This window comes from Ciconia boyciana, chromosome 2, assembly GCF_034638445.1.
Source record: "Ciconia boyciana chromosome 2, ASM3463844v1, whole genome shotgun sequence".
Taxonomy (NCBI): Eukaryota; Metazoa; Chordata; class Aves; order Ciconiiformes; family Ciconiidae; genus Ciconia; species Ciconia boyciana.
Window position 1 is genome coordinate 15,421,540 of NC_132935.1, and position 14,596 is coordinate 15,436,135.

The window sequence follows — 14,596 nt, forward strand, 5'->3', positions numbered from 1 at the left end:
TATTTGTAATTTAACTATTTTTATGATGTACAAGAAAAGCCATTAACAATTTATTTTTCAAGGACTGACAGACTTTAGTCTTCAAGAATTCCAATGTTCAAGAAATATCTTTAAATTTAAGCAGTAACTCATATAAAGATATGCGTTGAAGTCTTGACCGTGTTGTTCAGGGATTTCTATGGAATCAGAGAGACTGCTTGTGTTATATGGCTGGTTTTACTTGTTTTCTTTGATGTATTTGTGAAGGACACGCATTTATATATGCGTGTAATAAAAATTAGCAAACTGATACCATAATATTGGGCTCTTCATTGAAATTCAGTTTCTTCTTTGACAAGTAGGCTAGTAACAAGTAGGCTAGAGAAGTTCAAAGAGGAGCCCTTGATCTTCCTAGTCGCGTGAGGAACAGTTACAGGGCACTTGCTTTCCCTACAGAGGCTGCCCCTTCTCCAGACTTACGCAGTGCCCAGAGTGGGTTTCTGTATGTGCAGAAGCCTACTGTGCTTCTCAGAAAGGACAGTGGTAGAGCAAGCACTGTCCTGGTTATAGTGCACCGTCAACACCTCTGGAAATTTCTTTTTTTGTAGATACCAAGTCTGTCAGTTAGGTTTCTGCCTGCTGCAGGTTGGTGGGTGGCAGCAAAAGATAAGAATCCATTATTTGGGATGGTTTTGTGCATTATTGTGATACCTCTAAATGTGGATGGTGCCTATTCATGTATTTGAAACAGGATTCATGTTCCTGGTGAGTGTATTTTTGTTCAAAACAAAAAAGGCTGAGCTAAGGGATATGCATTGTATTGTATATCCAAGTATAATTTCCCTGCTGTTTATTTAACTTCTACCCAGGCAATGAAAAAGAGATAGGGAAAATTGGACATGAGAAATTCAAGACATGTTTGCCGCTTGGAATTTTAGCTCTGCCATATTCCCTGGCCCTAACTTAATATCTTTGTATGATGTACTTTATGGACTTAATAGGACATGCAAAGCACTAGCTTAAAACTGCTTTGGAACTTTGGGCTTCTAGTAATGAAAAATTTCAAAGCAACTCTGAAAAGGTCTGTCTGACAAAGTACATCTGCGTAAATGCTGGGATAAACCCTGGCTGGCAATATCGAGGGAATCTGCCATGAGTCCTAATGGAGAGAAATGGTTGAGATGACATTCCCCTTCACCTCAAATTTGTGCAGAAAAACTTCTCTTGAACCTTCTACACCACCAAGGAGCTGGAGGACAGATGTTCTGTGTGCACAGAGTGGGAACAAAGATACTTTGATTTTATTCTGTAGACTCAGTTCTTTGACAGAATCATGAAGTAAATGGATACATTGGTGTTCACACCCACTTAGATCAGCAATGTCCAATATTAAACATTTATTGTTGGTAATAACTGCCTATATTTTTGATTTTCTTAGTCATCTGGGCAGCATGTGTTGCAAAAAAAAAAGAAATAACTTTGAATATATTTTCTTTTTTTTGTTGTTTTGCCTACTTTGACAAGAGGCTTTAAATCCCTGCAGTTCAGATCATCTAGAACTCAGCATTTTTATATGGTTTAAAAAAAGTGTATGTAAAAGGTGAATTGTTTGATTAAATGAAATGTAACTTTATACATATGATAATGCAATTGACCTAATTTATGAATGTTTATGTATAAATGGTTAATCTATTTGTTCAGATAACCTATTATAAAACAATTTTCAGGAAAGTATTGAACAGTGGTCTTTTTTTATTATTATTTATTTATAAAGAAGCAACTGTTTTAAGCAGGAGCCCTACTTATTTCACATAACACTGATTGTAGGAGTGTTAAAGGTAAAAAGGAAGCAGAAAAACTAGAACGGCTTGTAAGCATCACTCAAAGTAGGAATGATGTCAGCTGAAATGCGCAGTATGAACCGGTATCACCAGCTCTACCTCCATTGGTGCGTAGTCTCCTTTTCCCAGACAGAACCAGTCTTTAAGCTTGTTTGCACTAAAGGGCTTTGTTGCAAGATCTTTTCTAACTGTACTGGAGGAACATGCCTGGCCTGAGGATACTCCTGGTCTTCCACGGTTATATCCAAACTGGGACACAAACGTACATCCCTCTTGTGAATTTGAAGGCTTCAAAGGCTGCAACTATTGCCCTTCGGGTGCAGTTGGTCACTCTTTAAACTATTATTCAAGTTAAGACATGGTGCAATATGTTTCTGTGATGCAAGCAACACATATGCAATGCAAAATAATCTTAACCTTTCACTGTGTGTGATTCCTGCATGATGTATTTCAATAGTTGGGTCTTGTGTAAGGTGCTGGTGATTACTGGATATCTACCAGTCAGAGCAGCTCCTATCTTGCATTTATTATTTTAATATCGTATATGGACATCACAGATTAATATTTCTGAAACTTGTGTGTGGATTAAACATAATTTCTGTTCTTCATTCTGTGTTTCTAGTCCGGGACTGTGAAGCTGACCAAGCCTGTGGCGTTATGGACCCAGCAGGATGTCTGCAAATGGCTGAAGAAACATTGCCCTAATCAGTATCAAATCTACAGTGAATCATTCAAACAGCATGACATAACTGGTAAAGTATGCACTATCAGAAATATTTTACTTATTTAAAATGTGGCAAATTGTTTTACCTTGTTGTTAATAGATCATGACTGTGCACTGAGGGCTTTTTGTTGATTGTATGACTAGAGAGTTTCAAGGTTTAGAGCAGGGGAAATATACCAGCTTTCATAGGATGTGGTAAGTGATTTCCCCATTTCTCTAAAAGATAAATTTCAGATTATTCAGGGTTAACATAATGAGGAAAGGAGTCGGTCTGTATGTGGGTAAGGGCCACACACCCTGTTCGTTCCAAATAAATTAAAAAAAAACCCCAAATATTAAGAAATGTCCTATGAAGAAAAATGGAAAAATGTAGATGAGTTTTACATTGAGGTGTTTCACCTTGAGTTCATATTCTTTTTTCCCTCCTTTTTTTTTTTTTTAAATTAAACTTAGAGTCTTTAAGATGTAGGATGGGAAACAAGCCCAACTGAGCCCCTCCCTAGCGCTGAAGCAGGATCAATACAGCAAGTTAATTTCTGACAGACGTTTGTCTACTTTGTTCTGGAAAATTTGCAATGGAGGAGATTTTTACATCTCTCTATTCCAGTATTTTATGGTCCTTAAAGTTGGTATTTTCCTGGTATCAATCTAAACTATTATTTCCAGCCAGTGAAACTGATTTCTGTCCCAAGCGTAGCTCTAGTACAATCAATCGTTCTTTCTTGCAGTCTTTCCTTTATTGGATGAGGGCTTCCCACTTACATGTACTTTCCTTGTCTAGTCTAAAAAATATTTGTTTATTCTGTCATGGCTTGTCCCCCAGATACCCACAGGACCTCCAAACCTTCAACACTTGGTGTCTTGTTTTAGAAGAATATATTAAAAAGCGTCATTGTATTTTATTTTCCTATTTACTTTAGAAGTTGATATTGATTTTGTTGATCTGCTTGACTTGTTAACTCCTACTCAGTTTGCTGTAGTGGTATTTTAGCTGACCACTTTGAACTGACATCAGTTTAGCAGAGTAACTGGCTTAATATAAATACAGATGTAACCTGGGAGTTAAATAGCATTTTTAATCATATCCCAGGCAGTAATTAATCTGTAAAAAGTTTAATGTGGAACACTAATTTGTTCTCTGAAGTGGTGGTATACAAAACTGGGAAGTGCATTCAGCCATTTAATATCAAGCAGGGATTTGAGTTTCGCATACAAATCTCAGCCTTAACAATAATGTATTGTTGACTAACGCATGTTTCAGTCTGTGTCTGTTCGTATACGTGTACTTGTGGTGTTTCAAATTTTCCATTGATTCCTGTTGCTGTTCTTTCTGATAGGAATGATTGCAAACATGGCAAACTAAACTACTGATATTTGTTTACTATGTAGCCATGAATACGCATACACACTTATGTGAGAAGTGGTTTGTATTGGTTTAGTAAGTGTTGAGTTTTAGTACATAACCATTGTGCCCATTTCCTCTTAGTCATAATCTGTTGAATACAGTCCATAGGAATGTAGTCTGTGTCTCCACCCATGTGTACAGAGCTGACTGCATCCAGAGCGCTACCAGAAAAAACTGAAGCTATTTTTAAATTTTTTCTAGGACTGTGTTACTATCATATTGTCTCTTTTTACAATGAAGTCACTGTGAGATGAAATTGAAAGAAAGAAAAAGTTGTTTTCATTTCAACATAAACATAGATGGAAGCCTTGTAGTTTCATTGCAGATGTGTAAAATTTCAAACTTTATACACCTCTCTGAAAAAGAAGAATCAAGATCAATCTTTCTTACTTTACACAAAAGAGGTATAAGGAAAATATTAGTACAAGTGTTAGAAAGTAAGTCTGCAGGAAAAAAAATAACTTCAAATCAGTAACTACCAAAGAAAAGAAGAAACGTGATCAATGTTTGTACGGATTTTATAAAAGTATATTGTGATAATATTATGAGCAAAATCAATAACTTGGGAGGATATTTCCAGTGCTGTTGGTCCCTGTGACTCTGGTTATTTGAAATCTAATAAGGGGATAGAACAGTGGATTTGAGGCTCAAAAAAAGTAGAGCATGAAAGGACTATGGAAACTAATGTGAAGATTAAGCCAAGGTAGTGTAACTGTTTCCAGATATGGCTATGGAAAAGTGATGTGATTGTTGAAAATTTCTCAGGAATTAAAGTGACTTTACAGGCTGCTTTGATGTGGAAAAATATGATGGAAAAGAACTTGAAGAAAGTGACATGAAAAGGACATTTAAACTTTATTTGAAGATAAAATCTGAGGCATGGTCATAAGCCAGGAAAATAGTCTTGGGCAAACATGTCTAGCAGTTGTTAACCATAGGTGTTGAAAAGCGTGGCATTTTACTTGGGACTATTAGTTGCTGATTACAGTTTATTAAGTTGGGGGCAAAAACACAACCCAAAATGCCCTTTCCTTTGTGGAGATTTTGTACCTTTTTACTACTCCTGACAAAGAGCAGCTGCAGATGTTTAAGAAAAAAAATGCTTAATCTGGTGATTTACCTGGTAGGAGAAAAGATCTTCATATTAACAGTGATCTTGAGGATGCCATGGGATGGAGTGTACTCTCATCAGATTTGCAGATGACACCAAATTGGGGGTAACAGTCAACAGACTCAAGAGTAGGGCTGCCATTTGTAGGGACCTAGGCATAAGGACCAGACATAGGCTGGAGGAATGTGTCAATAGGAACCTTATGAAATTCAGCAAAGACAAATGCAAAGTTCTGCAGCTGGGAAGGCCGAGCCCCTTGCACCCCATTCTGGCTGGCTGGGGGGTGGCTTTGGTGAAGAGGACCTGTGGTCTTGCTAGTCAGGAAGATGAAATGAACCAGTCTTGTACCTTGGCAGCAAAGAATGCTAACAGAATCATGGGCAGTATTAACAGGAGCATAGCAAGCTGATCAAGGATAGTCATTATTCCCCTCTACTCTGCACTGTGTAGACTCCAGTTCTTGGATCTCCAGTGCTGGAACTTGCATTCCAGTGCAAGTTCAGGTGAGGGCCACGAAGATGCTCAGGGCTGGAGCACTTGCCCTGTGAGCAGGGGATTGAGCGAGCTGGGCTTGTTCAGCCTGGGGAAGAGGCAGCTTGCTGGGGTGGGATGGGGGGACTAGCAGCATCCCCCAGAGTGTAAAAGGATGTTATCAAAAAGATGGAGCCGGACCCTTCTCAGTGATGGGGTCTGTGAGACACCAGACTTGAGTTGAAACAAGAGGCTGAGGCTGAACATAAGGAGAAACTTTTTCCCCATGATGACAGTTGAGCATTGGAACAGGTTGCTCAGAGAGGTCGTGCAGTCTCTGTCCTGGGAAAGTCTCAAGCCCCAGCTAGAGAGAACTTTGAGAAACCTGACCTGATCTCATAGCTGACCCTGCTTTGAGCAGGAGGTTGGGCTAGAAATCTGTTGGGGTCCCTTCCAACCTGAATTCTTCTGTGGTCCTATGATTTGCTGAGTACTTACTGAGTACATCAGAACCAGTGAAATGCATTTTGCGGCCAGTTAGGGAGCAGTAAATACGGAAAGGTCTAATAAGAAATTGGGAGACTTTTTTTATACACAAAATCCTTGAGTTCAGGGAGTGGAGCATTTGGTTAAGTTGACTTACTCAGCAACAGGTCTGAGGTAATTTTCATGGTGTTGGACCCAGAGCCAGAACCAAAAGAATCTGAAGGACTAATACCAAGCGAGATCTAAGGGCACCTAATAGGAATTAGCAGTGGTAGGAAAAATAAGACAATAAAAAGGGGAGAACAAAGATGACAGTGGCCTGTACAACCAAGAAAGCAGTGTAATGGTAGGGCCATGTCACCAGAGGCTCTACAACTGGTGTTGGCATTTACACCAGTGTGAGGGGACATAAAAAGTTGCTCTGACTGGTCAGCTTTTTACACTCATTTTATACCAGTAAAATCCAGGGACCAAACCTGAGAAATGGACCTTGCTTTCAGTGTGCATTTGTGACTTTGAATTTGCAAGGCAGCAATACTTTTAAATGACTAGGGAGTTCTTGAGAGATGAGTTGTTCTTTGACAGTCTTATTGTACCATTGAAACAAATGAAGATTTTTGCAATGTCTCAGCATTAGCAGGAACAAGACTGGGCATAGAATGACTAAGGAATAACCATTTTGGGGAAAATGATCCATTGACAAAGTAATAAAGAAGATGTCTGCGTAACTGCTTATTGATGTGTGATCTGTTGAAAGGAAGGAAGGAGAGAAACCCGGCTTCACTTCTTGTTTTTACGCCATGTTCCTCAGTGTGCTAATGCATGTCTTCAGAGCGTGAGGTTTTAATGCTATGATCATTAAACAAACCTCATTCTGTCAAAATAATACCCAAGAGGTACCTTGGTCCAAGTGAAGGAATTTGATAGGAGGTACTTGAAAGGACTCAAGCCTTTTTAAATTAAACTTTTAAGGAGGAAAGGAACAGGACTCAAGAAAACCTCTTTTTAGTTTTAGAAGGGACCAGAACTTATGAATATTCATCAAATACCAAATGGCACCTCGGAAAATGAAATATGAACTGCTGCTGAAAGTCTGCTGCAAATAGCCTTAAAATCTGTCTAATTCTATAACTTCTAAAGATTCGTGCATTAAATCAGCTATATTGACATATATTTTCATGAAATTCATATAAAATGTTGCTTTTAAAATCTGAATTGATTTATTTTTTTTTTTACTTCAATAACATCTTTGCAAATGTTAGGGGTTTATCATATCAGCTGAAATGCTCAAGTTATTTAGCATGTTGGTGAAGGGATGGTCTCGTGGTTTAAGATACTACACTGGAATCTGGAGAAATCTTGGCTCTGTTTCAGGTTACTCTGGTATTCTTAGGAAGCACACTGAATCCTCAGGGTCTAAGTTACTCTCTCCATACAGAGAAAGGGCTTCTTTTTGTTATCAAAGTGTTGCCAGAGATCTTTCTGATTTCTAGAACATACATATTTTAATTATGCCTTTTGTTTCACGGAACTCAGCTGAGTGTTGTGCTGCAACCAATGCAGTGACTTGGGGATGAAAGTGTGCAGTGGAGCGCAGGAGGGCTGGGTTTCATTCCTACCTCTGGGGCAGGAAGGGTGACCAAAATGAGGTGGCTTTATTCACCACGTTGTGACCTCCTGATCGTGTTCATCCTCCCTGCATATATTTTGGCGTCTGTACAACAGAGATAAAGATACCAGTGTTGTGAAGTGTGTTGTGATATGTGTATAAATGACGTTTGAGCCAGTTGAGTCTTCTGTTAACAGGTCAATTTCATTTGGAACAACTTCTGCTCACTTCCTGATCCTTCCTTTGGCAAGTGATTCCAACTTTGTTATCCTTCATCCTTCCATTATTGATGAGTAACACACTGACCCAAAATATCTCTCGGGTGAATGACACAGCACACCTAATGTGAGGCTTGAGGCAAGAAGTAAAATGAGGTCTTCTGTAAGGTGACCTCAATAGGTGTTCATCCCGATGCTTCCCCATCTATGTTACCCGACACCTGGCCCTCCAGAGTTTTCTCACAAATCCTACTGTAGTTACAGTGCAGAAGACTAAACAAACCAGCACCTTTCCTTAGCTTATTTTACTGGACATTGTTTTATTGTCCCTTATAAACTGGTCACAACCTACCCTCTAGGTTGTTGTTGGTAGAGGACTGTTTTTATGATCAGGTGTAGGACGGGTACCAAGTGAAGAAGGTCCTGGGTCAGGGCAAGGTGTTGTAGGAAGTACTTTAGCCTCCTTTAAAGCATTATTAAAGTTTTGCTTACCACATTTTTCTCTGTTTGGTCCCAAACCTGTGGCAAGTTTTGAGCATTCTGCAGCACTGTCATGTATCACAGAAAGCATCTAGTTTATTCACAGAAGAAGAAAAGACTTTTTTAGTAGAAACAAAAAGAACCTTAATTGTGTCCAAATGGAGGGTATTTCCGATAAAATATTAGTTATCTTCCTTGTTTTGCATGTGACAGCGTTCTTGAGCACAACAGATCTCTCCTCCCAAGCAGTGTTCATCTGATAGTGGTGTTGTAGAAGCAACTTCCATCTCCAGCCATCTCTGTGAAGCCCTTCCCTTCTCCGTGGTGCAAAGCTTAAGCCAGCCTTGCCCACGATCCATATTTATGCCACTTTTCCCTGCTCCTTCTGTGAGGTCTTAACAGCAATGTTGGTTGGTGGGCTGTCAGATCAATCCTGACTACATCCATCTGTGGTTTAAAAAATAAAATAGAATCACTGCTTCACCCTGGAGAGAGCTTTTATTCTGCTGCCTGGATAAGGTCAGACTTATTTGCAGCATTCTTTGTGGAGCTGTGATGCTCGTGTTGGAAAATGTGAGGGACTAAAGAGTTTTCCCTGTTTCATACTTGGCTGCTCTGAAATTTTTAACATGTGGAACACATCAAAGTGTGACAGGCATTGGGATAAGGCACCTGTTTGCATATGTGGCAACTGTTCTTTTTGCATGGCAAAAAATATCAGAAATATATTAATATTTTTATTAATATTAAATTGCACAGAATTGAAAGAAGTTGCATGAGCCAAACAGTTGGAAGGGGGAAATTTTTTTTTCATTATTCAACATCTTACCGATAAAGAAAATTTTGCATGAAAGTAATCTTCTCTCATGTCTCTACAATGATTCCTCGGTCTGGCTTTTCAGTCAGATTATAGCTCATGCAATACATAGTGAACTCCCACAACAGGAGGCAAAACTGTAATGGCTCAAGAGAGATCTGATATGACCAGGAAGGCTCATCTGCAGTTGAGAAAGGGGACAGTGAGGCACTTGAACACTTCGTGGAAGTTGTAACTTAAGTATTAACATAGTTGATTATTTTCTGATAAATTGTCTTTTCTGTGACAAATAATCTGTGGAGTATTATGGCAGAAAGTAATCTTTTTTATGAGTTGTTTTTTTTTTTTAATCTGGAACAGGAGAATGTTTTCTAACTAGCTGCCATGACAAAGTCTTCATTGCTAAACGAACTTGCTGCTTGTGCATAGAACTAGGCCCTATATGCATAAGAAGAAATTGAGTCAATTAGTCACGAAGTGGAGCTATCTTCTCTTCCGTGCGCAAACCAGTGGGGACTGTCTAATGCCATTATTTGTTACATAAAATCCTGTGTGGAAGAAGTGATATCATCATCTGTTCTGTTTAATAGGAAAGGGAACTTGTTGAAGGGCGATTGAGGCATTTTTGGCCTTGCTTGCCAATGACATATTAATGTTATTGCTTCTGTATCTACTAAATTCAGAATGAACAGTTTCCACGGTCCTGCTCCGTTATCAGCTGTGAGATCTGCTGTGCAAGTAGCTGATGAATGTTTTACACTATTTCCTGTCGTCTTGGATATTTCTTGGGTCTGGTTGTTTTCCTTGGTATGCTCTCTCCACTTATAACTACCTGGGAGGATTGCTCACAGTTTCAATAAATGATTGCTCTACAGCATACTCAGAAGTGAATTGCACCATAGCTACCTCTTTTTCTTTACTCTGTCGCTATATAAGAATTCAGTAAGAGCCATGGTAGCCAGATTTGCTGTAGCTTTTACTCCTACCTGATGTATAACACAGAATCCAAATCATGTTTGAACTGAAAGGTGTAATTCCTGTCCTTCAGCTTCAGATTTGAAATTCCCTGTCACCTTAGCTTAGATAAGTTCTTCTGTACCCTTAGAGTGTGAGTATTTAGGTGACAGGACAAATAGGTATATTGCTCTTCATTTGAAGCAGTGTTTACTTGCTCCTCAGTACTTACTCCTCAAGTGCTGTCAGATGTTAGGGAATTAATATTTCATAATTACATGCAATGGTAATTGGATTATTCCTTCCCTCTTAACACAAGTTTTTTCATTTTTAATTTCATCTTGCTCTACTTATTTTAGTCAACTTTTACTAACTAGCGATCGTATAATCTTTTACCCTTCTCTTGAAAAGATCTTTGCTGTACAGTCTTTGTAAACCTGATCCACTGTATTCTCTACGAAACACTGATTCACATCAGTATCGTGTAAAACTCACCCCCAGAACCTCTCACTGTGGCAGCCAGTTTCAAAATCAATTTATGTTTCTTACTCAGAGGCGAGCTAAAAATGTGAATTAGGGTAAGATATGGAAAACTGTATCAAATGTCTTAGCAAAGCCTATTTCAGGAATTCTCAAAACAAATTATAAAGCTTTGTGATATTTCCTAGTTTACTGATAAGGCTGCGCAGTGTGTCTGCAAGAAGAACAGAACACTGATTGTGATCCACTGACAGAGCCAAAAAGCTTAGGAGCTACTGATTTAGCCTTTGGGTGCTTACCCTATCTATCTTAGGTGACTCAGGCATCCAACTTAAGTGGGATTCATAAGACCAAGGGTAAGAGTAAATTGCTGAAGTAATCAATGGAGGGGCAAGGGATGCCTCCAAACAGATGTATTTAGTGGGCTTAATATAGCGAAGAGAAGATGTTATGAAAACACCCCTTATGTGTTCACCCTGTTTCCTTTGTCCACCTGCTTTTCTTTTGCGACTTTTCACATGTTCTTGACGAAGCATGCTTTTTATCAACTTTTTTTTTAAGCTGCTTTACAGGGGTATTGATTACTTTATTAATAGTTGTAACACTTTGCCAAAGATTGAAGCTCTACCCTCTCATTTTATGTCTTAGGGTGTTTTTTTTCCTACAGTTTGGAGCCATCACCAACTGTTAGTGATTACATTATTACTTTACCATATTCCTTGATCGATCACGAGGCTGTGTGATCCCATTATCTAGAAGCTAGGCAGGGTGAAGCACTGTTGTTACTTGGAGACTTCCAAGGAACAGCTTGAAGCCATAGGATGTTGCATTGTTAACCCTGATGGCACTTCTTTATTTCCTTTTCTTCTGTTTCCCCACTTGATTAATACTGATGAACGACTTCAATATCACACGTAACAGCCTGGAGTCTTTCCACTCAAAAGCCGGGGTCCTTAGTTTAGAACTGGCTGTTAAATATTTAGGCCTTCCTATGAATTGTGCTGATTCCAAGTATTGTGCCCTGACCAAAGTCTCATTAAGCTGTAATTCTGTGTTGCTTTTTTAAAACTTCTGCTGTATCTGTTGAGTCTGGAACTTACTTTTTCAGTTTGGTTAAACTGCTGGTTATTACTGCTGGGCTCTCATTTCCCACCAAGTTAGGCTTTCCTGCAGCGCTTCAGAAGTTCTGGTTCCCATTCTGGTGGGAACCAGAACAAAAATGGGAGGTATTGGAGGGTCTCCTTTCAGATTACTCGTGCTATTGTCTGGGAAGGAGTATTTGTCATCTTTGCTGTGCAGACATGAAGTCCATTTTATGGCTCAGTTGTAGGTAAGGAAAACTTAGGTGGGGAAAACTTCTGTGATTAAGTGGAGGAGTTGTTAGAGGACCTTACAATTCTTCACTTTGAAGAAGTGAATTAATTTGCTGCTTAGTGGGTGTGTGTTTGTGATATCAGTGAGCAGCTAGAGCTGATTCTTTTTATTTCAGCTTGTTACTTGCCAGCATGCGCTATTCATGATATGCGGATTTAGCCTTAGTGTAATCTTATAAGTATTTGGCAGTGTTCCCCGGTCTAACAACACAGCTAACCTAATGATGAAACACAGAAGAAAGCCCTCCTGAAATCTAAACCTGTGGAAGCCACGGCCGAGAGCCTGACTTCTGTTTTGCGACACAAACGAGCGAGTGCGTGTTTAATCTCTCTCATCCCATCGGTCTGCAATTCGTTGCGTTCCTTCTCTCACTTCCAGCTCTCACCGCTGTCTAATCCCCTGCGACTGTTCTCAAGCCAGATGCGCTCTGCCGATTATGCTGCGATTCCAGCTTCTGTCTCTATATTTATATATATATATATGTAGCCAACAAATCCACTCTTGCACCAGGTCTCTGACAAAACGGATTAACTCACATCCTGAATTTTGCCCTCTGTCGTGGCTGCATGTTCTCAGCTGCTTTCTGCTTGCTCTCCCCCGGACCCTTTGTCAGGACTCACGGCATTGCCAACAAGAACGGGGCTCGCCCTGTGCCCGCAATCCCCCCGCGGTTGCTGAGCGAAGGCAAACAGCCTCCTGCAGCCTGCAGCGCTTCCCGGGTGTCTCCGGGTTGGTGTTCAGAAAGAACTGGAAACGCGTGTGGGGCGACAGCGGGTCCCTGCCCCTGCCTTCCGCCAAGCCCGAGGAGAGGTTCCGCGGCGCTGGCGGCCTGCAGTACCGCGCGGCTCCTCGGGGCGGGGCTGGCACACCGGCGAACGCCCCGGCCCGCGCTCCGCGCGCGGCAGCGCCGGCGCTGACGGCGGGCGGGCGGGCGGCCTGCTTCCCGCTCCGCTCCGCGGCGGGCGGGCGGGCGGCGGCCCGGCGGCGGCCCCTCGAGCTGCCAGGGGAGGCTTTCCCCCGGCATCTGTGTGATCTTGTGTGAGCGGGGACCCCTACGCTCAGGGGGGTGTAAGGCGAGCCAAGCCTTACCCCTAGGGCCCCTTACCCCTTTCAGCCTCTTCTAATTAGCTTGTCCGTCCCTAATTTTTTCATTTTTTGCACACCCTGTGAAGTGTTTCTCTGATTCTTTGAAAATGGTTCTGGTTTTGGAAGTATCAGTCCAGCCAGCTGAGCCTTTTACAGAGAGCAAAGAGACTGGAGGAACAAGCACTTCTCTTTTCCCTACCTCCCCTGTATTACAATAAAAATAAAAGCCAAAGCTGCTTTTTTTAAATTTTTTTTTTTTTTTTTGAACCACTCAAGTGCTAAAACAGCTGGTCTCTAAAAGTCAAGATTTGCCAAGGGAATAGCCTTCAGTAAAAAAGTGCCTCCCAGTGCTCCAGTGAAAATTATTGTTTGATTTGATATAGTTAATTGAACAGGTTGAAAGTCTGACAGGGTCTGGTACAGTGCACTTGACACCGAGCTTTATCCTTGTTATTGTAGAATGCACAGTGGAGGGAGGCCACAAATACCTGGCTCTTTTAGCAGAGATATAAGGACCTAGCTCCAGCATTTTCCTCTGAATTCAGTGGAAGGAGCTCTTGAAACAAACAAAAAAACCCCCAAAACAAACAAACAAAAAAAGCTGGATTCTGGCCAAGCCCTTACTGCATTCTGCAATTGATTTTCAGCCCTTCACCCAACAAGGATCTGCACACCCTGTGAAGTGTTTATCTGATTCCTCAGATCCTAGTGGTGATCAACACTTAACTGATGCAGGAGAAGGCTTTCTGTCCTTCTGTGTGCAGCCAGAAGAATTGCTTGCTTCTCAAAAAGAGGAATCCACTGTGAGAAACTTGCGTCTTTTAATTGATTTTGTTATCTGTGAACAGAAACCCTACACTTATAAATGTGAGCCTAGACACACAAAAAAGTAGGATCTTAATAAGCCATTTTCGTCTGAAATACGGACATGTAGATTAATCCATGAACCTTCTTAACAAGGTGCACTAAAGGCATGACTCCTTAAAAAAAACGCAACAAAATATAGTCTTGCCTCCCATGAGGTTTCATTAACCTTACTGAGCCCCAAAGTACTTATCAGAGGCAAACTCTGTTATACAGCAATCAACCTTAAGTGGTTAACCTCAGATAAAACGTGGGGGACTCCTGTTCTAAAGGCTTATTATTAACTACAGCTACTATCCAACATAATCCAATATGTGAACGCATACATTTGAGGGCTGTATTGCTGCTGAAAATCAGGTTCTCTGTTCTTACTGAACTTCAGTGGCTGCTATTACAGTCTGCTGTGGATTTTAGTCTGTTGGAACTACATTGCTGCATAACTACAGCAGAAGCAGGGTTAAAGGATGAAAAAAACCCAAACAAACCCAAATAAAAAAAACCCCAAAGAAACCCAAAATTATGTCAGAACATGAGCTATCCCCAGAAGTCTTCAGAACCTCAAGAGCCTGCAGCCCATCAGGCTGTGCAGACCTTGCCCTGTTCCTCAATAGCTCTGCTTGAAGCACAGTGGAATTCCTGCCCAGCAGGCGGGTAAGAGAAGCCTCCAAGTTCCACAGACAAAAATGCTGCTTCTTAA

General features: G+C 40.6%; 1 protein-coding gene across 3 annotated transcripts in view; it reads left to right on the forward strand.

Annotated features, from left to right (window-relative positions):
* SAMD12 (sterile alpha motif domain containing 12) overlaps nt 1-14,596 on the forward strand; it is a 182,597-nt gene that overhangs the window by 44,218 nt on the left and 123,783 nt on the right. For all 3 annotated transcript variants that reach the window (XR_012040759.1, XM_072851988.1, XM_072851989.1), the window contains exon 3: nt 2,443-2,572. Coding sequence is in view for 2 of the 3 variants with exons in the window: in XM_072851988.1 (XP_072708089.1) it covers nt 2,443-2,572 (130 nt within the window). In the remaining variant the exon portion in view is untranslated. The remainder of the gene's footprint in view (nt 1-2,442; nt 2,573-14,596) is intronic.